This window comes from Hydra vulgaris, chromosome 01 (assembly GCF_038396675.1).
Source record: "Hydra vulgaris chromosome 01, alternate assembly HydraT2T_AEP".
Lineage (NCBI taxonomy): Eukaryota > Metazoa > Cnidaria > Hydrozoa > Anthoathecata > Hydridae > Hydra > Hydra vulgaris.
In genome coordinates, this window is record NC_088920.1 from 69,742,106 (window position 1) to 69,766,947 (window position 24,842).

Here is a 24,842-nt window from a genome sequence, read left to right on the forward strand (position 1 = left end):
ATGTGGGACTAGTGATTATTTAATAACATATTAACACAAATTATTATTTAAATACTATTGAAATATTAAACCACGCTCACACGTTCTTTATCAAAACATTCTAGAAGTTTTCACAAAATAATTATATACAAAAAAGATTGAGATTTTTAGAGGATCAAAAATATGGTTTTTTCCACATGGAAGGAGGCATAGCAGTATCTGGTAAATGGAGGGGAAGAAATCTTATTGGTAGCTTTAATCACCGTTTCTTTTCCTAACTACATATGGTCGCAGGTATTAAAGACCTCCCCTAATATGAACTTTTGACTGTCCCATTTGTCCTACGTCCCACTACCTCCCGCTCTCTCCTATATTGAAATTAAATAACATAGAATAAATCCGTTATTGCAAAACAATAACCTACTTTATTTGAATAGTGAAGTAGGGGAAACTGGTGCAAAATGGTACTGGGGCAAAATAGTTTTTTGCAAATAGACCTTATTCTAAGTGTGGACACAACTAAATAGTGATTGATTTTGAATTATTATGTGACAAAATGATATCAACAGTTGCATAAGTTTAAAATTTCAGCAAAATTTGCCTTGGCTAAGTAAATGACTTAAAATGAACTCCAATGTAGTTTAACCGTATCATATTATTTGATGCAGAACTTTATTATTTCATGCAATATGCTTACGTTCATATTTCATTTAACTATAATATAGAACTGGGTATTATTAAAACTTTTGTATTTTGAAATGTGTGGATTATTTTAGATATTGCACTGTTTTTAGCAATATGTCACCATTAGGGCATGGGGTATAAAACTTGGGTCATAATGGGGTATTCCCTATTTTGCCCTAAGTGTTTTTAAGTAAATAGTAGATTAATTATATATAATATTTTTATGAAAATAAAATAATTTTTGTAGAAGATATATTATGTGTTCCACATAATATATCTTCTATCGCGTGTGTGTGTGTGTGGGGGGGGGGGGTGATACAGATATCAAAAAAGCATGTGAAAAGAGAAAGTTTAAATTATTTACTATTTATTTTAGCAAAGAACAATGCATTTATAAAATATCTATATTATTATTCTTTAAAAACTTATATGTATTATAGCCAAACACAAAATTATCAAACGTGTAAAGTGTGTTATAAATATTTTCTTATTAATTTTGAAGTGGTTAGTAATTTTGTACTTCAGCTTAAGATACTTTTAAAACAGCATTCACCCTGGGTCATCACCTTGGATCATCACCCTGGATCATCACCCTAGAGGAAGACAATGAATTTGTTATTCAAATTCAGCTGATTGAAAAGGTGCTTTTTGGACTCAGCTCATTTGACCTTAGAAAATAAGTGTATGAGTTGGCAGTTTAAAACAATAAGAAACACAGTTTTAATAATGATCTTGGCGCTGCTGGTTGAGACTGGTATAAAAGTTTCATGGAGAGACATTCCAAACACTTGCTACTTTGTAGCGTATCACTTTGTAACTGATGTAGCCGGAGGCTACATCAGTTACAAAGTGCTCGTGCTATGGGCTTTAACCAAGTGGATGTGGGTTCTTTTTTTTTAACTGGAAAAAGTTATGGATACAACCATGCTACTTGTGAAAATATCTGGAATTTTAGCAAAAAAGGTATTTCTACAGTTCTATTGTGTCTCTCTAAATTTGTTTCAAACAAAGGAAAGAGATAAGTTGGTTTGCTTACTTAACTGATAGAGGTTAGCTTATAACATCTGTAATTTGCTAATTAGCAAGTGGTAGGTACATGCCACCCATGAAAATCATTCTTCATTAACAAATGAAGCCAGAGTTTATGGATGGAGAACCACCAGGTACCAATAAGTGTTGTTTACTATTTAGTTAGGAAAATTTTCTTCAAAATTCCTGGGCCAAAATAAGTGCTTCTTATTTATGATGTACATAAATCTCACACTAAAAATATTGAATTGATTAATATTTCAAGAGAGAATGGTGTTATTCTTCTATATTTATCTCCTTATTACACACATCACATGCAGCCCTTAAATTTGACTTTGATGAAGCCACTTAGCACTTATTGTGACCATATTTGGACTTGGTTCATAACAAATCCTGCGCGCATGGTTACTCAATTTTAAATAACTTTCTGGCTCAGCCTACCTGGAAGCTGCCACAATGATAAATATTATAAATGGCTTTCAAAAAGGCATATAGGTCAGTTAATAGAAATGTTTTTTTTAAAGCAAACTTTCTGACAGCAGAAACTAATAATATTATTTCATTGAAACAAACCCTATTACTGATGCATGTGACATGGCTGCTACCAGTCATCTCTGTGCTTCTGTCAGTTATCCACCTGTACCAGTCACACAATGGTACCTACCACCAAGTACTAGTCACCCAATGTTAACTACAACCCTGAAATCTGTCATTGTTAAATTGCATACCCCATTTTTCCCCTAGCATGGGCCAAAATGGGTTTTTTTTTCAAAGATTTTTAAATGTTAAATAATTTTTTTTTATTTAATGCTATTTAATTTTTCTTTTGTCAGATAGTAATTTGTGTTGTACTTTTGTCAGATAGTAGTTTGTGTTGTACTTTTGTCAGATAGTAGTTTGTGTTGGACTTTTGTCAATTTAAAAAAAGTTTTTTTAATACTTATTGAAAATATAAAGGTATTATTTTAATCAGATATGGTGATATTGCTCCGAAATCACTGATCGGTAGAGCTCTTTCAATATTTTGGATGGTAATAAGTGTTGTTCTTGTTTCTGGAATGACAGGAACATTCAGCTCAGTGATGACAAATAATTCTTTTTTGAGTATACAAAACCAAGAGGTAAATTAAATAGTGCTATTAAATGAGGAGCTAACAATTGAAACGTAATTTGTCTCAAAAAATAAATATTGCAAAAAAATATTTCAAAGTTTTAAAGAAAAGAGGATGAGAGAATATTAATCGTGGAGGAAATTTTACAAATTGTACAACTAAAATAAAATATTGATTTAATGTTTCTTTTTTAGTTTAAACAAACACTCATACCGAATAACACGAATATAATATATTCGTATAATAGTTTTAATTCAAAATATGTTTGATTATTTGGCTCATGCATAATGTGTCATGTCCATTTTTCAATCAATAAAAAAAAAATTTATATATATATATATATATATATATATATATATATATATATATATATATATATATATATATATATATATAGATAGATAGATAGATAGATAGATAGATAGATAGATAGATAGATAGATAGATAGATAGAAAGATAGATAGATAGATAGATAGATAGATAGATAGATAGATAGATAGATAGATAGATAGATAGATAGATAGATAGATAGATAGATAGATAGATAGATAGATAGATAGATATAGATATAAATATTTTTTTTTTATTGATTGAAAAATGGGAAAGACACGTTGTGCATGAACCAAATGAACAAACATATTTTAAATTAAAAATGCAAAAAAAATTAAATTAAAAATTTCTCTCTTAAAGAAGTTATAATTCTCTTCAAGATATACTGAGCCTGTATACAATATACAGGCTCAGTATATCTTGAAGAGCATAATATCTTCATTTAATGGAACCAGTATTATTCTTTAACTTTAAAATAGTTTATCAACATTTTTTAGTTTCACATCAATATGACATATTACATTTTAAATGTTAGCTCTTGAAATCTAATTTATAATATAAAAAAAGAGAAATGTAAATTAGTCGAAGTTTTAAAAACAGCTATTAAAAAAATGAATAAAAAACTTAATTAAACACATTATTCATTAAGCAATACGTTTTACCATCAGCTCATTGAAAAAATCTGATAAGACAAATCGCAGCCGGCATACCAATGTTGAAACGATAAACAACGTTGTTATTTAGGTTGTAAATAGGAACCTAATAACTTACTTTCTGATCATCAATATGGATTTCAATCTTTTCGTTCTACTGCTGCTTTGTTAACGGAAGTAACCGATAGGTTTTATTGTAAATTAGACAGATGTAGAGAGGTTAGGCTATAACCATCGACATTTCTAAAATCTTTGATAAAGTTTGGCATGCTGGTCTTCTTCATAATTTATACAGTTTATCCTCTTCCGGTTAATTGCCATGTGGAGGCCACATACCCCGGACCGAACAAAATTTATATTGTTAAACAAAGCTTGCGAAAATAGAATGCATCAAAATAGAATTATAAAACATTTTTAAAAATAATTATAAACGAACATCATCAGCAATGATGATTACAATAAATACATTAATTAGGCAATATAATTATTAGTATAAATTGCTTATTCTAGAATCCAGTGCAATATCTGTCCGCTTTCTCTATGCTATCTTTTTAACTCGACTTCTGTTGACTTTCACTCGAGCTTACCTTTTTCTTCTTAAACACACTTACTTTAGGTCAGCGAAGCGGGTGATGATGCTCTTTAGTGAGCTGAACTTGTCTACGACTTTGCATTTAAAAGTTTACAATTATTGTTAAACTTTTGTAGACTTTATGATTTAATGGATACTGGATACTGGCAGTATTTTTGTATCATCTCCTTACAGTTTAGTAAAGTTGGATAATATTAAATGTTTACCAATACTTTAAATAGTCATAAATTGTTTCTCTTTTAAATCTGTTAATCAGATTTCAAATGAGAAATTTATACTATATTGGGGTGGGAGAAGGGGGTGTAGTGGCATTTATAAAGGAGATGATCAAAGGAATTGGTGAAGTACATGAATTGAGTTATCTTTGATGAACCCATGAATCTTTATTCATCGGTTCAATGTTAATATTATTTGTATATATTTTTACTTATCTTTAAAAATACTTACTTATTTTTAAAATAGATTGCTGCTTTGAAAGATTCTTTTGATTTTGACATTGCAAAGAAAAATTACAACTCAAAGTTAAAAAGAGGTATAAATAACACAGTTACTCGTATATTATTAGTTTTCATTATGAAAATCGACATGATTTTTTTCAAAAATAATTATAAACCGTAGTTGTCTGAACTGCATGATATAAGCTTACCACTTACAGTATTTGAAAACGTTTGATCTGTGAATATACCACCAGTAGATTATGTAAATAATGTATATATATATATATATATATATATATATATATATATATATATATATATATATATATATATAGATAAATATATCTATATATATATATATATCTATATATATATATATATATATATATATATATATATATATATATATATATATATATATATATATATATATATATCTATATATATATCTATATATATATCTATATATATATCTATATATATATATATATATATATATATATATATATATATATATATATATATATATATATATATATATATATATAGTATATATATATATATATATATATATATATATATATATATATATACATATATATATATATATATATATATATATATATATATATATATATATATATATATATATATATATATATATATATATATATAACTATATATATATATATACGATTGGCACGTACAATAAACGTTTGAAGGTAGTTTGGGGCATTTGAAATTTGTACGTGTTCCTGTATGTGTATATTTAGTGGTCGGCCATCACATTAGGACCAGCGGTAAATTTTTGTAAATATCGTGTAAAAATAAATTTTTGAGAAAAATGAAAAATGGTGTAATTTAAAGTTCTTTTATTTATAAAGTCATACTTGATAAAAAATAAACCAATAAAACTAAACATTTAAATATTTATTGGTTTCAACAATGAATTATATAAAAATTATATGAAGCATTAATATTTGCTTTTTTATTTACAATAACTGCTTCCATGCGTCATTGCATGCTTGCAATTGATTTTTTCATAGTTTCTGTTAACTCTGGGTTATTGTGCTAGATAATCCTGATAATCTCTTTCATTAGATCTTCTTTGTTAGTAGGAATTTTTTTTTTCTAATTTCTTGCTTTACTGTTTCCCAAATGTTTTCTATGTGGTTAAGATCAGGTGATTTGCCTGGCCATGGCAACACATCAACCTTTTTTCTGTTTTAAATAAGCCATAACACTTTTTGCTGGGTAGCAAGTTGCACCATCTTGTATTGTTATAAAATTTTTGACATTTTTTGACTTTTTTTAAACATATTTGACATTTTTAGACCAATCTGCCATTTGTGGTAGCAACTGATTTTCTAGAACTTCTTTATACTGGTCCTGCCTCATTGTCCAAACCACTTTGTAGAGATGGCTTGCTTCTTGCCAAAAATTACCAGATCATTACTGAAGCTAGATGCTTGACTGTTTCCACAATGCAGTCAAGATGAAACGTTTCGTTTGTTCAATGACGAACAAAAGCTGTCCATCATTAGTTGAAAGATTGACTCATCTGAGAAGCAAATCTAAAATAACGATTATTTTAAATTATAACATTTATAAAATATTTTAAAATAATTTATGAATATGAATGCAAATAAAAATACTTTTTTCCAGTCCTCAACAGACCAGCGACAATAGTTTCGAGCCCACTCCAGTCTTTTTTTTCATGAGTGAAGTTAGTTTCGGTTTTTTGGCAGGACAATGACACATCAATCCCTCTTCTTTCAGCCTTCTACAAATGGTCTGGTCTGACACAAGAATACCAGCTTAAACCACCAGCTTTTACCAGGATAAACTTAGTCAATACGTTTTGTGGCTTTTTTCTGTTTTACCAGGCAGATATTTTGAATTATACAGCCCGCACTTGGTGTTGTCTTGTGTTTAGAAGGTGGTCTTCTTGGGCAAAACTCTTCCCCTGTATCAGTTATATTTTCACTCGCATTGTGGTTTGATGAGAATACTTTTCAATTTGTGCAATTTTTCACTGAGAATATTTTGTATTTTAAAAAAAACGTCTGATTTGACTAATTTTTGTTAGTGTCATATCACATTTTTCCCCATAGCTGAAAATTTAAATAAATAACTTTAAAAAATGACAAGACTTTGGTGTCTTTCCATAAACAGAAAAAAATATATAAAATTCTTTCTTTAAAAATAATGACTTAATGATTATTATTAAGTTAAAAAAAAAATAGTTAAATAAAGCACAGATGCTTTAAATTAAAATAAATTACATTAAAACTTCAATCAAACTAACAACTTAAAATAACCTTATATTGTTCAAATTGCACCAATTTGACAGGTGATTGCTGACAGCCAGAATTGCAAATTGATAAAATTTTTATTAAGTATTACTAAGACTAGAAATAACTTGATATGTAACAAAAAATAGTATCGTATTAGTTTTATCATATGTGGGTTTAAACAATCTATTTGAAATAAACTGTAAAAAAAAAGTGTGGACCTAATGTGATGGCCGACCACTGTAGAACTTTTAGCCAAATCAAATCAAATATATTTATTAGTAAAAGTTTTGGCAACAAGGATATTTACAAACAGTAATGAGTAATAATATTAAGTAAACATCTATCAAATTCAATGATAACAAGAAGAAAATGAATTTATAGAAATACAGAAGTTATTTGATGATAATTTAAAGAAAAAATTTGTTTTTCATAACGAAGGTCAAGATCCTCTATTGTAGTATTTTTCAAACTCAACATAACATTAATAGCCGAGGACGGTCTGTAACTGAAGATCTTTGTAACCCAATCAAACGCAAAGTAGCTTTTTTTTTGATGCAGTGTTAGACAAAATGAAAAAGTTAATAAAGAGTAAGGTCTAAATGAAATATCAGCCATTCAATAAATTAATGTCAGCCATTCAAGAAGGAACAATTAAATTCCACACAAACAAGATCAAAGTGATGATTGTATATCAAAACAAATTTTGCTGGTTGTAATCAAAATTAACGGCTTGTAATTTTAAGATTTTTTTAAGCAGCTATATATAACTTCTACAACTTTTAAGACAATTTAAGACAATTATGAGAACTTATTTGTTAAAGAAATTAGTTATAGTATTAATAACTATGCGATTTTCACAAATCCAATTTTATTAAGTTTTCATAATCGCTATTTAAAACAACGTTAAATTTAATTAACATTATATTTTTTTTATAAACTTGAACACTTTTTTTTTGTAATTGTCTTTCTTATTGCTTTACCTGCTGTTGTCATTGCTTTGTCTACTGTTGTTATTAGTCTGTCTACTGTTGAAACATGAATTTTGTTGAGTAAGTTTATATGATTTGAAATTATTAGTTTTTATTTTATTTAGGTGCCCCAAGAAGTCCTTACGGTCTTATCACAGAGCCCCGCGGATGAGAATTTTATCTGAAATTTGCGCCTCCTTCCTAACCTATGTTGCAAAACTTGCACAAACTTGGAGTTTAAGCCGCGGATCCTTTGTTTCTAAAGCAAGTGCGCTAACACTGTGCTATCACAGCGCCACGGCTGCACGGAAAATTTACTCTTTTAATAATGAATTTATAAAAAATCAATAATAATATCATTCAAGAGTAAGCAGAAACTGAAACTCTAAGTAAATTTCACACATTATAAATTTTTTCATTTACTGCTCATCATAAAAAAATGGGTATTTAATTATTGCTTATAATCCAGTAATTTATGGATACGAATGTTTAAACACAAGAACAAGATGATTTGGTTACTGTGTTAGCTCACCCATAATTTACTATAGATGTATGTTTGCGCTTCGTCTGAACCTCTGGCGCAGTCTTCACTTACCTTTAAGTTGCTATTTGTATGTTTGTGTTCTGTGTGAATCCTTTGCGCTGAGTTCATTCAATCGTATTTGGCAATCATTTCGAAAACTCTGCTATCAGTAGCAGAGTTTTCGAAATGATTGTCATATAATCTTGTACTACCTGTCTCGTACTCTGCTGTCTCGTAAAGTTTTCCTTTATGGAAAAGGTTAGGAAACATAAAGACTAGAGATGGTTCATAAAATAAATCATCTTGAGCAGACTTTAAATGCATCCAACTACTGTTGGGTCAAACGTCTTCAAAGCTATAACTTTAGGTATAAGGAGAATAATTATATAGACTAGCCTCACATCCCTTTTTGATTGATTAAGCTGACGTAGATGTAAACCCGATTTGAATTGCTTCCTGCTTACAATGATGAATGCTGGATGTTCTTGACTCTACTCATAGATTTTTGCCTTTTTCTCTTTGATAGTTGGCCATGAAACTTTTTCTATTATTTTCTAATGAGTGTACAACTCTAAAACTGAACTTTAATAGTTTTGAGACTGACTAGTAATAAGGTTTCACGAACTCTGTGGTGGCTCTCAGAGAGGCTGATTCCATTAATAGGTGTAAAATATCAGAATGTCATCATATACGCATGGATTGTATCCTGTTAGTGCTTTTTATGTGGATTGTCGAGGCTACAAAAATAGTTCTAAGTTACGACTTTAGCTTAACTAGCGAGACTGAGACAACTACTTTGCACATTGATTGGTATGCCTTTCTATATGCCTATCTATAAATGAATCAAGCTCTCTTTAACTTAAATCATGCCTAAAGTAACCAAAAGTACTAAACATAAAAAATAATCATTACCATTTAACTGTTTTATTATACTTTTCATAAAAATTCGTTGTCGAAAGAACTTTCCATCTTTTGAACTTTGAAAGAACTTTCCATCAGTTAAATTTTACCTCTTGCAAAAATTACCAGACTTACTTTCTCTTTGTCAGGCTAATTTGAATTTGACTGTTCCTTTTTCTCAGCATTGATGGCTTCTATTCTTTGATTCGAAAAACTCCAATATCTTAATTTACATCTCTTACGGCTTTTGGCCCAGACAACATTCTTGTCATAGTCTTACAAAATTGTTCTTAACCTTAACTATTCTGTTTTCCAATCTATTGTTCTTAACTCTTTTCAATTCTCTTAACTATTTTGTGCTTGACTGAATCTTGTTTTTCTTCCTGGCGCAAATTAAAATTTGTGTTTTCAATTTTAAGAACTCTGGTTAATATTCTGGGTTTTTAACTATGGTCTATTCAGTCTTCTCTCTATTATTAAAAAGTTCTTCAAGTCTTTAATTAACAAGTAATAAACATTCCATCTTGAGTCAAATAACTTCTTTGACAATCATTATGATTTTTGATCTTCTCTTTTTATAGATATGAATCCTTCCATAAAGCGAGTATTTTCGATTGCAAATGATGTTTGGACGGAAAGGAAATCCCAGCTTATAATAAAAACTTAGCCATCCAATTTTTTCGTTATGTTTATTTTAAAGAAAATATAATTGCTAAAAATTTGCACTAAAAATTGAAAAAAAAAATATTTTGATGAAAAGAATTTATTCTTACTATAAAAATTTGTAAAATGTAAAATAATTTATTATTATTTCTTAATTTTTTTTTAATAGAATATAACTCCTACGAAGAGATCCTTCAAGAAGTCAATTCAACTAAGGTTGAATATGGAGTTATCAACATCGATGCCTTAATATATACGGACTACAAAACAAGATATGCTGATGTTGTTCTTGTGCAACTATTAAACGTTGATTCACCGCTTGTAATAGCATTTGGTAATAAAACCAACTTGATGGCAAATTTACAAAAAAATGATCAAAACGATGAAGTTTTGGGCTGTTTGAAAAGTTTAAATTTAAAAGATATTATAAAAAATGCACAAGAAAAGTATAAAAAAATTCCAATTGTAAGTATAAAAGAATTTAGATTGATAGTTTTGAACAATGTCATTTTCAGCTTCGAATACTATATATATATATATATATATATATATATATATATATATATATATATATATATATATATATATATATATATATATATATATATATATATATATATATATATACATACATATATATATATATATATATATATATATATATATATATATATATATATATATATATATATATATATATATATTATATATATATATATATATTGGCCACGACTGTATATATATATATATATATATATATATATATATATATATATATATATATATATATATATATATTAACGAAGAAAAAACAACTTTTTCTATGGTACTTTAAGTTTCATGCCTATACGGCAATCATCAGCCATTGAATACAAATTCAAAAACAAAAAAAAAACCGCTAAAATTACAAAATACTGTGTAGTGGGATCTTAACGTCGCTAAGAAAAAACAAAATATCAGCTAATCACCGGTGTCAAAAAAAGATAAGAGGAATTTATTCTTGTGTCTGCATTTTGAAATCAACTCATTTCGTTTATTTAACAAGTTATCACCTTTATATGTTAAAATAAGGAATTTTTCGTATAAACAAAGATTGCAAATTTTTGACGAAGTGTTATAAGGATTGCAACGTTTTACAATTTTCCACTTAATTAAGGGTGTAAACATTTTGACTTTTATGTCCCAAATTTCTTTAGACAATTCGGTATCATTTTTATATTTATTAATGTTAAAAGATTTTAGATGGTTAGCATACCGAAATTTAAATGGAGTTTCACATAAGCCAAAATATACTTTTTCTTTGTAGCCAGGTTCATTTGACGACACGGTCGCTTGATAAACGATGTTCTTCGACAAGCACTGATTGTTCATGGGACAGATGGATTTATTGACACAGTTGCATGTTTTTCCCTCATCTTTACCTTGGCTATATAATATCCTGTGATTGTGCGAATTAATGATGGACTTAATGTTTGGTATACATGAGTAGCTTATTTTAATGGTATTTCGATTAAATATCTTACGAAGTTTGTGGCCAACCGGAAAGTGCAGGTCTACCATGTTCAAAAAACGACTTCCTATTTTTGTTGCAACATTGGTACTGAAAGGTGGGTTGTACCAAATTATGTTTCGCTTGTGATTTTTGAATGGGATCTGTTTTTTATTTGAATGGTAGGTGAATTTGCAGATAAAACCTGATTTAAATAATGCATCTTGATAAGGAGGGATGGATTGTTTAAAAATATTTTCGTTAGAAGAATTGGTTGACAATCTTAGTTCTATAGTTTGAGGAAGGCTTTTTAGTATACTAGGAGGGTGGTTAGAGGCAGCATTTATATAACTGATGGAATTACCAGGCTTGCAGTAAGGTTGGAAAGAACTGTCATTAAGATTTAACGTTAAGTCCAGATAATTAACAATTTTAAAATTACAGCTGATAGACATATGAAGATCATTATTATTAAAAATATTATGTATATGTATATCGCTCTATTTGAAGTATCTTTTTAATATTGAGCACTCTTTTACGACTATGAGTTTTGTTTTATTATTATAATACAAAACAGCCTCAAATATCAATATATATATATATATATATATATATATATATATATATATATATATATATATATATATATATATATATATATATATATATATATATATATATATATATATATATATATTGGCCACGACTGTATATATATATATATATATATATATATATATATATATATATATATATATATATATATATATATATATATATATATATATATATATATATATATATATATATATATATATTGGCCACGACTATATATATATATATATATATATATATATATATATATATATATATATATATATATATATATATATATATATATATATATATATATATATATATATATATATATGATAGAAAAGATATAAAAACAATAAATAAAATATATAAAATCAATAAATTTAATTTTTTTAAATAAATTAGTGTGTGAAATTTCTAACGAATTACTAACTGGCTAAGTTTCATATTTTAAGCCGCAGAATATGTCTCAACGAAAAATTGCAAAAGTTCTCAACGTGTCCCAGTCATCAGTGTCCAAGACTCTCACGAGGACAACCAACCAGGACAACCAAGTAGACCTCGAGTGACGTCAGCAGCAACTGATAGGCTTATCTGAAGAACTAGGGTGCTTATTTAAACATGTCTTTTGTCAGCATTGCTACGCCCGAATTCCTGCTGGAGTGAGTACCTGGTCTGTTAGAAGGTGTCTGCTAGTTTAATTTAAGCTGCCCTCACGTAAGCTTGCCAAGTAAGCAAAATTATTAAAAAAGAATGTCAAAGATTGCTTGACATTTTGTAAGATGTACAGGACCAGGACGGGAGATCAATGGATGAAGATTATATTTTCTGATGAATCAATCTACACTTAGTACACATATTAGAACAGAGTAGTTTGGAGACCCATCAAATAAAATTACAATGCAAAATATGTGACCCCAACGATCAAACAGGCCACAAAGACTTTGGAATGGAGTAACTTTTGAGCATCTGGCATAGGCGGTATTTGTTTATGCCAAAAAATATTGTCATTATTGGGCAAGTTTACCTGAATGTTTTGAGAAAAATTTTTCTCCATATATGGCAATATACTCCTGGACCAATTTTCAGCATGATGCAGCACCCTGCCTCGAGAGAGAAGCTGTCAGACTTTGGTTGAAGGAGAATAGGGTTCGGTTGCTTGGTTCCTGGCCTAGGTCAAGTCCGGACTTATACCCAATTTAAAACATTAAGATAAAGCAGACAATGATAAAGCAGAAGGTTAGCCAAGAACATCCAACGTCAGAGATAACGTTAATAGACGCCATCAAAAATGTATGGGCTACCTGTATAACACCTAAGTACTGCAAATCTTTAGCCTGTTCCTAACCTAATCGAATAGCGGCTGTTAATGGAAACAGTATACTAAGTACTGAATCACGAGACTGTAATTGTTGTAGTTAATAAAAAGTATAAAACGTTTGGTACGTGTTTTTGTGCCATAAAATGGAATCCCTAAATAAATAATGAGGTTCCAAACTTTTGACCGTATATATATATATATATATATATATATATATATATATATATATATATATATATATATATATATATATATATATATTCTATTAGATTCATCATATATATGTAGTATATTATATAAATAAATAAAAATATATGGATTTTAAAAAAATTTTCCATTTAAAAATGTGATTAGAACTTTTTTTTTAAACATTGTTATGGAAACAAACTATCAATAAAAAAAAACTTTCACAAACTCGTTAAAACATACTTTACAATTGGGTATATGACTAAAAAAAAAGACTTTGAACAGAGATAACTTGTTGGTCCTGAATAATATGAAGTAGATTGGAAAAAAATATTTCGATTTTTTCAGTGTCTTTCTTTGCCGCCAGGGAACATTAAATTACCATATCTGTATATTTTCGTGCTTGTTACCGTTATTTAATTACTTAGTAATTTGGTTATAAATTTAACCTTGATTGGTGTAAATTGTTGCTCGTTAACGATATAAGTTAAATGGGAAAACAAAACCTAACTTTTTTTTGTCTTAATTTGTTGCTAAAAGACCTTTTTTTACCATATTTGCGCATTTTTAGGCATTTTTTATTGTTATTAAATTACTTAGTAAATTTTCTTCTAAAATTGTTAAATTTTAAATTGCGATTTTTGTTACCAATGGATGATATAACTAAATTAGAATAGTAATCAAGTTTTCTTTGGCTTTTTTTTTCCGTTGGGGGACTTGTGTTGAGCATTTTTAGACTGTTTATTGATATTTAATTATTAATTTAATCAAAATTTTTTTTAATGTTTTTCGAAATAAAAGTATGGCTGGAAAACCACTTTTTAATAATTTATTCAAACTTGCACTTTTTTAAATTATTATTTTTTATTTATTTTAGGCCTTTTTAGTCTTTTCTTACCGTTTTAAGTTACTTCGTAGTTTACTATTTGTTACTATATAAATTGTTTTGATTCGAACTTTTTAAAATCATTATTTATTTTAATATAAATTGTCGAAAAATTTACTATTGATTAGTATATAAAGATTAGTATACTATTATAAAGATTACCAATCCATACATATACTGAGCAATCCATCTGTACATGAGTTATTGAATATAAATCTGTTTCTAGAGTTTTGTTATGCAAATGGAATAAAACTAAGTTTATATTCAGAAAATTAAAGTTATTTTTTGATTTCTGTGGCAAACTTTGTCTGTTACAAAATTGCAGCCGGCTTGTCCTATTTATGGCATCAAGTGTAAACTTACTACTCGCAAACTTCTAACTGTTAAGGAAGTCATGCAGCACTATTCGGTTTTTAAACTACAACTGGTTCGGTTTTTAAACCATAACTTCCCAGGACTACCAAGTCAAGCACAATAGTTTCTAGAGTTTCTGAGGACATTTGATTGAAATCTGGTATTTCAACTGTTACAATGCAAAGAGTGCAGCAGCAAGTAAAATCTTTCCACAATAATTTGAGTATGATTCTTAAAAGAAAAGGTGAATCAAAGACTTCTGCAGTATCAAATGCTAAGATATAAAAAGTTTTGTTTTGTATGACGCTGCAGCATGTCATTGTCTTAATTTAAGTAATTGCACATGTCCGAAAACATCAAAAGTGCCAGCACTTGAGCCTGAATTTTTAATAGATCAAAGATATGAATGAAATATGGTTATTGGTCCTTTAGATAAGGAAAGAACTTTTATATTTGCAAAAGAATTTGAAAGAAGCACTAAGAGATAAAAATACTTTAATTTTTTTTGTCTTCTAAAAGCAGTCTGGAAGCATCAGTTAGCATTACTTTTGATAGAGATGCATAAATTAATTCTGGTGAGGAGGAGTTTATAAATAATACTCAGAGCTATGTCGATGACAATCAGTTGTCAAATTTCTATGAATTAGCTAGTGAATCTGGCAGAAACATGATAAAATTTTCAACAGTTGAAAGAGAATGTGACAGATATATATATTTTTTTTTTAATTAAGGTTTTACAATAATTTGTGTAGGCATAAACTGCCTGTCAACCTAATAATATAATACTTGACAATTACAGAGTTTGTATAACTAATAAAAATTAAAATGTGGATTAGTCGTAGAGAAGCGATTCATTTTTTAGATGATTATCTAGAAGCAGTTTAAACATTTTTAGAGACAACGCTGATACAATGTGACTAGGAAGAGAGTTCCATTTATTTATTATTCTTAGAGAAAAAAAATTCATACGTAAATTTAATCGCGAAGATTGTTTTTTTAGTTTATATATATGACCACGAGTAATAAATTTACTATCTATTTCAAAAAGACTTCTGTCACTATTGTTGTTTTTGCACCATTTGTAGACGTTGATTAGGTCTGCACGAAGAACCCTATATTTTACAGTTGTCATATTTAATGCCAACAATCTTTGTTCATACGGTAGATCCTGTAATCCATTGATTCGTTTCGAAGCTCTTCTTAACACATTTTCTAGTGGCCGTTTGTCTTTGAGAAGTCCAGGGTTACAGATTGATCCACAGTATTTTAGGTGAGGGCGGACTAGTGCCGAAAATAGTTTTTTGAAGGATAATAAGTCTGGATATGATGTAAATGTTCTTTTTATTATTCCTATTATTTATGTGGCTTTGTTGACTTGAATAGTTGTGTGTTTGGAAAATAATAAGTTCGAATCTATGTGAACACCTAAATCTCGTTCGCAATTTGTGGTTTTAATGTTTACTCTTATATTTTTTTCTGGATCATGCATATTATAAGTATGGGATTTGTTGTTGTTTCCTAAGTGCATTATAGAACATTTATCAATGTTAAATGTCATTCCCCGTTTTTGAGACCATGTAACAAGAGCGTCGATGTCATTTTGTAATTCTTGCGCAGATTGAGCATTTTCAATAGAACGGAAGATTTTGGTATCGTCAGCAAAATTAGCAGCTTTTGATTTGATTACTTCAGGGATATCGTTGACATATATAATAAAAAGAAAAGCTGAAAGGACGGAGCCTTGGGGAACTCCACTTTTAACGGTTACCCAGTTTGAATAATTTCCATTAACAACAACTCTTTGTCTACGGTTTTTCAAAAAGTTTTTAATCCAATATAGTATTGATCCATTTATACCATAAGCTTTAAGTTTCGAAATAAGAAATTTATGTGGAACTTTGTCAAAGGCTTTTTCAAAATCAAGATAAATGTTGTCGATGGGAATATTATTATCAAGTGATGACGTCCAATAATTAGTTACAGTTAAAAGGTTAGTTAAGCAGGAATGATCTGGACGAAATCCATATTGGTGTGGACTTAATAAGTTATTTTTAATCAGGTATGTCATAATATGATTTTTTATAATTTTTTATAATTTTTTCAAAGATTTTTATTAAAGTACAAAATATACTGATAGGTCTATAATTAAGTGCTTTTGATCTGTCTCCTTTTTTGAATAAGGGTGTAATTGTTGCGTCTTTCCATATTTGGGGTATTGATCCACTCTCAAGTACTTTGTTAAAAATAGTAGATAGATGTTTAGACATTTGAAAGCAAGTTTTCTTAAATATTATTGGGTGTAATGCATCAGAGCCTGGTGATTTAGATGAGTTTAGACTTTTGAGGTATGTTTCGATATTTTCCGGACTTAGATCAATATTGTTTGTTAGTGGATTTACATTTTTATATGTTAGGTTAAATGGTGGTGTTGCTGTTATTTTTTTGTTTGAAAAAGTATCAGCAAAAAAATATTGAATAGATGAGCTTTATCTAGATCAGTAGTTGCAACAATATTATTGTATTGGATGTCAGGGAATGCTTCTTTGTTTTTTCTTTTTGATTTGACATACGAGTAAAATGCTTTTGGATTTTGGTCTCTTGCCAGTTTTTTTTTCAAATTCAATAATTGCTTTTCTGCACGCTGCTTTTGCTTTTTTTCGTGAAATGCGGTACTCATTATATGTTTCTTCATTTCTGTTCAATATATATTGACGATATTTCTCTCGTTTAAATTTAAGTTCATTGATTATTTGAAAGTCAATCCATTTTAAGCGTTTTATATTATTAACGTTAGATTTTGGGATATTATTGTTGATAGTAGTTTTAAGTTTATTGAAAAAGATACTCCATAGTTGGTCTGAGTTGGATGTTGGACAGAGTGTAATATTTGCAAGGTCTTCATTAATTTTGTCATAGTTCCCTTTTGTGTATAAATGCTTAGTATGGTATTGTGGTATATTTATAATAGATTCAATCGATACAGTAAAGTAGAGTAGTTGATGATGACTTTTGCCAATGGGTGCTAGATGAGTTAAAAAGGAAATCATGTTTTCATCAGAAGTAAATAAGAGGTCAATTGTAGAAGGACTTTGATTTTGTCTGATGTGTGTTGCTTTTGAAATATGTTGGGTTAAAAAAGAATCGCGAATATTTTCAGTAAATTTAATTGATTTAGAAGCATTTGTAATAGGCTGTTTTGGATTTTGCCAGATGATATCTGGGTAGTTAAAATCTCCTATAATAAGAATGTTTGGATAAATGTTTGAAAGTTTGGCAATGTGTTGATTTATGCAGTTAGTGTTTTCATCGTTACTATTTGGTGATCTGTAATATAAACTTAACAATAACTTAGAAGTTTTCGTTGCAATTTCACAACTGAGCGATTCAGATGGAAATATATCTAGGTTTATTAGGGATGACTTTAGTTTGTTATGTATAAATATTGCTAAACCTTTTCGGCAAGAACTATTCTTGTGATTTGTATGTAGTAAGTAATTTTCAATAGCAAACTCGAGATCATTAACTTCAATTTTTTTATTTTTAGGCAGAGTTTCTGTTAAAAAAATAATTTCGGGTTTTAGATTGTTTACAATTTGTTTGAGCTCGTGGCGTTTATTTAGGAAGGAGTCGATGTTTGTGTATATAACTTTGACGGATTTAATTTCAGTAACTTTTTTAATGGTTTGAAAATTAATCCAATTTTTTATAGTTTTTTTATATTTTTTGTTTACTAAAATTAAGTTTAATGACTTCGTTGCGCCTAATGCACCATCGAAAAGGTGAGTTTGGTTCATTTTCAAGGAGTATTTGGTTTTTCTTATTTCTTTCTTTTCTAAGTTGAGAATCGATTTGCCTTTCGGCGTGTGTCATATCTGGATTAATGAAGATGTTTGTATATTTTATCTTTTTGCGTAATTCCCTAGCGGCAAGTAAAACTTTTTTACGTTCGCTGTTTTCAGGAAGTACTGCAATAATGGGCGGAGGAGTTTATGAGTCTTTTTTGTTTTTTAATCTTATTACCTTAATAGGTTTTTCATTGTCTTTACCAATTTCCTCAAATATCTCGTCAATTATTTTTTTGCCGTCGTTGTTTTTTTCAAGTTTATTTATTTTTTTTGATTCTGGAATTCCAAAAACGATAATGTCCTTTTCATGCTTTTTTTTGCTTCCTGTTCAGATAATATAGTTTTGGTAATTGAGTTTACAACAATAGCTTTTTCTGCAGATTTATTTTTGTTATAAAGATTTGACCAAAATGTAGCTGAACTATTTTCGATTTCTTTTTTCGATTCTAATAATTCAATTCTTTTTATAAGTCTTTGAATAGTTTCGTTTTGATCACGTATAATATCGGATAGTTCCGAACAGCTAAGTTTACCTTGCTTAATCATGAATATTGTTATGACGTCGTGTCGACTTTATGAAATTAATAATGAATAAATAATAATAATGTAAAATGTGAAAATAATAACAGGATAATAATAACAATATTAGTAAAATAAAATTTACAATTAAAAAAAAAAAAAAAATCAGAAAGAAAAAAATATATATATTTATTATGTTATATTTATTATGTTATATAAATTTTGTAAAGAAAACAAATATATATATATATATATATCGACTAAAAATTAAATTGAAAAAAAAAATGAAAAATAGAGAAGTTTATAAAAATTTGCAAACAAAACGACAAGAAAAAAAAATTTTTAATGAAAATTTAAAAAAAAAAAAAAAAAAATAGTAATAATTATGTTTCTTACGTATTCAGAAAAAAAAAATATACGGCTTGTCACGTTGAATGCGGAAGTCGAAAAAAAATATGATATGATGTATCTGATGTTGCTGGAGCTGCAATTGCTACTGCCACACTTTCAGATTACGGAATTATAAAAAACATAATAGAAAACAAAGCACAGTGGGCCAGCTATGGAAAAAAGTCAAAATTTTGACATAATCCAATTTGTCTAAAAATCATATACAATGTTCTATATATATATATATATCTAATTAAAGTCCTGGAGTTATTTTATAACATTTGTTGGTAAATAATTCTTTAGAATCTTTCCTAAACAGCTTTATAAACTTGGTGAAAAGTTGATAACTTCTTTATAATTTTGTTTACCTTGTTACACAGTTTTCTTTTATTATTTTTGTATAACAACGGTATTGATTGCTATTTTATTACAATTTAACATTTAAAAGGTCATACTTAGCCACAGTTATGGATGCTAATGTCATTTTAAGGTTGAATAAATGAATATTAGAATTTATATAACACAAAAGTTTAATTTTGTTGCTTAAATGTACCAAATTACATGCATCTTTTTTGGGGCGGGTTAGAACAGCATATGAATGGTCATAAACTGTTCTTTAACATGTAAGAAAGCCAACACACTTGGTTTTATGGACGTAGTTTCAAGCTACAAAAATGAGTACAATTTGGTTGCTATGGTTCCAAATTTTACAGAGCAACAACTTATTTTCACATTAAGGGTATATTATCAGTTTTTTATTCCTGCCATGTACATTATATTAAATTCATGTCTTAAAATGAGATTCACCTAATGGATACCTAATTGGTTGCTATGGATACCTATTTTTTTTAATTATTTTTTGCATAACAACAGTATTAATTACCATTTCATTACATTTTAACATTTAAAACGTAATACTTATACACAGATATAGATGCTAATGTCATTTTAAGCTGTAATAAATGAATAATAGAATTGCCATAACATAAAAGTTTTATTTCATTATTTAAATGTGCCAAATTTAAAGTATTGTGGCTGAAATTTTAAATTTGGATGTACTACTGCTGAAAAAGTTGCATGTCATCTTTGCCACATTGTCATCACTTCCGCCAATTAATGCAGATGCATTTTAAAAGTACTGCCTTGAGGTAAGTTTATTTGTTAACATTATTTCATGCAGCATGAGTAAGCCAAATTCTCAAAGTTCAAAATCTTGACTCCCAGAAAGAGTTAGTGATTTGCTTCAGTCCTACTGTCGACTCACCTAAAATATGATTTCTTATTTTATGCATGTTTGTATCTTTCATAAATTGTTAATGTGTTTCGAATTGTCAATGTTTTATTGCAATATTTTTTGTTAACTCTTTTTTTTAAATTATTAACCTAAATATTTAATATTTAATAGTTATTTATAATAGGACGGTTGAAAATCCGATAAAATTTTATTCAAAATCCCATTTATCTGTGTAACTAAGGAAAGTATCTGGTTATTAAGTAATATAGGTATCCATAGCAACTAAATTAAAAAGTGCCAAATTAAGTGAATAGAGCACTCATTAAAAATCTGCAACTATCAAAATACATTATTGCTATATAAATTAGATATCTATTAAACTAGGTAACCATGGCAACCAACTGATAAATATCCCCCTCATAACAACTCATATTAATCCAAACCTCATACTAATGCTAGTTTTAATGTATATAACACACATAAAACATTAGCAGCTATCAAAAATAGGTTGTTGGTAAGCAAAATTAGGTATCCATAGCAACCAAATATAAAAGTATCACTTTCATAAGAAGCGCACTTATCATATCAGTACACATGCCAAATTTAGTAAATAAAGTTCTAATATTTAATTAGTTATAATTTTTGTCCATTAAAAGTGAGTTCTGGCCCACCGTGCAAAGTTAAGGCTTCAAAGACAATTGTTCAGAACTGCATTATCACGCAAAGCTAAGTTAGTTATATTTTCAGTAGGCTCAAAACCAATTTTTTTTGATGGAAGAAAAGATAAAACTTTTTGTGCTTTAGCAACTAGCAATAAAGACATAATCACCTCATTCCATTTTTCATATTTCCATTCATATTTCTCCATCAAGTGCATCATCAACAAATATTAAGAATGCTATAATAGATTTTTTTGATGAAAACATTATATCACTAGATAATGTGTTAGCTAATGGTGTTAATGGAGCTAAAGTAAATACTGGTGTGAACAATGGTGTAATAAGATTGCTGGAACTGCGTTTGATATCTATTTCTCTTATTAAAGTGTATGTTCAATTTTAATGAACGTCCATTAAGAAATTTAGTATTGCATTTGATAGCACCACTTCAGGACCTCTTGCATTTAGTGGCAACATTGGGAAAGCATTCGCAAATTGTCACGAATTGCAAACTGTCAAATTTAATGTCAGGCAGAATAGCCTACCGAACGTTCTACATAAGATTGTGACAAATAATATTAGCAAAAATCAGCAGCACCCTTGTAACATGTGCAAGGCGATAGAAGTAGGTGAGGTAAAGAAAAGCCTAGAAAATAAGCCTGACCCAATGATTTATTCTTGATGGCTGACAACAGCAAATTGAGTCCTTCGTTTGTATATTGCAAGCACTTCTCCGTCTACTGAGCTTGTAATACTTACCAACTAAATTCTTTGAGTTTATACACCGGTGTGGTTCTTTATAAAACTGGAGCTTTTGGTGCTTAATTCAGTTCTCTCGCTTCCTTTCTGAATGTATCAACTTACAGTTAATAAATTCATCAAATAAATGCATACTATAGTCACCTAGAAAATATTTTGATATCGATGTTGATGGACGAACAAATAGAAATAAGAGAATTAGCAGCCAGAAGAATTAAATTTGCAAGGCGATGCACAGTTTCAAATTCAACAGAAGTAAGAAATTCAAAGTTCCTCTTCTAAACCTTGATCCAGTTGATTACCATACTCTTATAAACTGGTAGGAACTTCCAAGGACTCCACCACCTATGTTAAAAGAGTTAAGTGATGATTTCATTGAAAATACAATACAAAATATGCAAAAAGTGACTTTAGATGATTTTCCATACTATTCTCAAAATGTGGAAAGACAAGTTCAATTGGCTACAAAAGCAGCCGCAGCTGTATCTGGAGAAATAAGAAGAGACGGATACATTAGAGCAAAACTTTTATCTAGAAAGTTTTTTCCACACTTTGCTTCAAAAAATTATTAGAATATGTAGGAATAATTGATCAATAAACTCTTTTTTTTTTATAAAACTTCTTTAAATAAGCACATATAAAACGGTATTTAAAAATATTTGTATTGCTCATAAGAAATGTTATTCTAGTGCTAACGTAATCGTGCTTCTGCATAAAGTTTTGAGTTTTAAATCTTGAATCTTGAAGGTTTGACCAGAAAACAACAAAATTATTGTATTTTTTGTAGAGCAGAAATTTTTCATATCATATATTGTAAAATGTAAAAATAGCTTATTTTCAAATGAATGGTGGCAAAGGAAGAAAAAGATAATTTTAACTTTTTTTTTTTTATTTTAATGATATTTAGATGTTAGAGCAACATTATTTTTCATTCAAACTAATTTGAACCATAAAAATGCAATGATGATCTACGCTGCTATACAAGCAATAAACATAAAATCAATAAAAAAAAACATGAAAATCAAAGTTTACCAAAAATAAAAAAGAATTTTAAAGTTTACAATATTTATTATTTTAACATCAACTATTTTCAAAATAATAATATTTATCTTAAAAGTAAAATATACTGATCAAAAAATCATACTTTAGGTGATTTGTTTCAATACGATGGATCTTATATTAACTATTTAATTTCTACGTTATATAATAGTAAAAATCTTTATTTTTTATAAATATTTTGAGTTTATTTAGATAGACATTGAATCCATGCAAACCTTAAAAGAAGTTATGAAAGATAATTACATTAGATTTTCGTTAATAACTGTTTTTATAATAATGTTTATTTTAACAATCCAAGATGTCATTCCATTTATGTACAACAAATACAAGGGAAAGCACAAAAAAAAAATTGCAGATGCGAATCTTCCAATGTCTTTCTTTTTTAACAGATATTTGAATGAAGAAGTAAAGCCTACATCTAAAAATGATATGCAGGAAGAACTTACATTAATTAAAGAACAATTAATGAGATTAAATAATGCTATTTTATCAAAAGAATGTTGTCCGTGTTCAAAACAGCAGTAGATAATACTTTATTTGTGAAAGCACAGAAGGTTTTTAAAACAAAAAAAAAGTAACATTTAAAAATTTTTAACTATATATTTTATTTTAATAGTTTATAAACTGTTAAAACACATTTATTTTTTTTGTTTCTATTTATGATTATAAATACTAAATACGTTTTTATGTTTAATTGTTTTTTTTTTATATACGATATGTAATGATTAATGCAAATTTAAATTTTTATTAGGGTAAAGTGGGGCACTTGATTAAACATTTAGTTTTTGCTTTGTAACAATTTTTTATTGATGCAATTTTTAAATAATTTTTAAGTGATTGGTTTAATTTGTAAAATATGTTTATACCTAAAAAGTTAAATTTGTTATTTACCAGAGTAATAAAGGTTAATCTTATGAGATTTAAATTATTTATATAAATTAAAAGTGGAAATTTGTATCAAGGTGCCCACCCAAGGGTTCCTTGATACAAACTATGAGCATTATTAAAATAGTAAATAAAAAGTATTTAAAAGGAAATTAAAAAGAAAGGCAAATTTTACTTGAAAGACAAACAAATTAATAATTATAACCCTCATAACGGATCCAATGGTCCAAATCACATTTTAGAAATCCAGATAATCGTTTTAAATGTCATTCTTGTAATATATAATCTAATAGAAATTCAAAGCGCCAATAAATAATGAATTTATATTGAAATTTGAAATCCAAGTATTATATTTGCATAAATCTCTTAAAAATTGACTTTAAATATTAAAAGAAATGACTTTTAAAATTGTTTATGACACAATGGATTACTATTCAACAGTTTTAGGGCTCCCCACAAATGCTGTATCAAGTTACATTAAACTCGCTAAT

The 24,842-nt window shown here is 28.0% G+C and overlaps 1 protein-coding gene across 1 annotated transcript in view; it reads left to right on the forward strand.

Moving 5' to 3' along the window:
- LOC136075560 (uncharacterized) overlaps positions 1–24,383 on the forward strand; it is a 63,779-nt gene extending 39,396 nt beyond the window's left edge. Inside the window, exons 4-7 of the mRNA XM_065789044.1 lie at positions 2,666–2,813; positions 4,843–4,912; positions 10,338–10,633; positions 23,659–24,383. Coding sequence (XP_065645116.1) covers positions 2,666–2,813; positions 4,843–4,912; positions 10,338–10,633; positions 23,659–23,991 — 847 coding nt within the window. The 3' untranslated portion in view covers positions 23,992–24,383. The remainder of the gene's footprint in view (positions 1–2,665; positions 2,814–4,842; positions 4,913–10,337; positions 10,634–23,658) is intronic.
- The last annotated feature ends 459 nt before the right edge of the window (positions 24,384–24,842 follow it).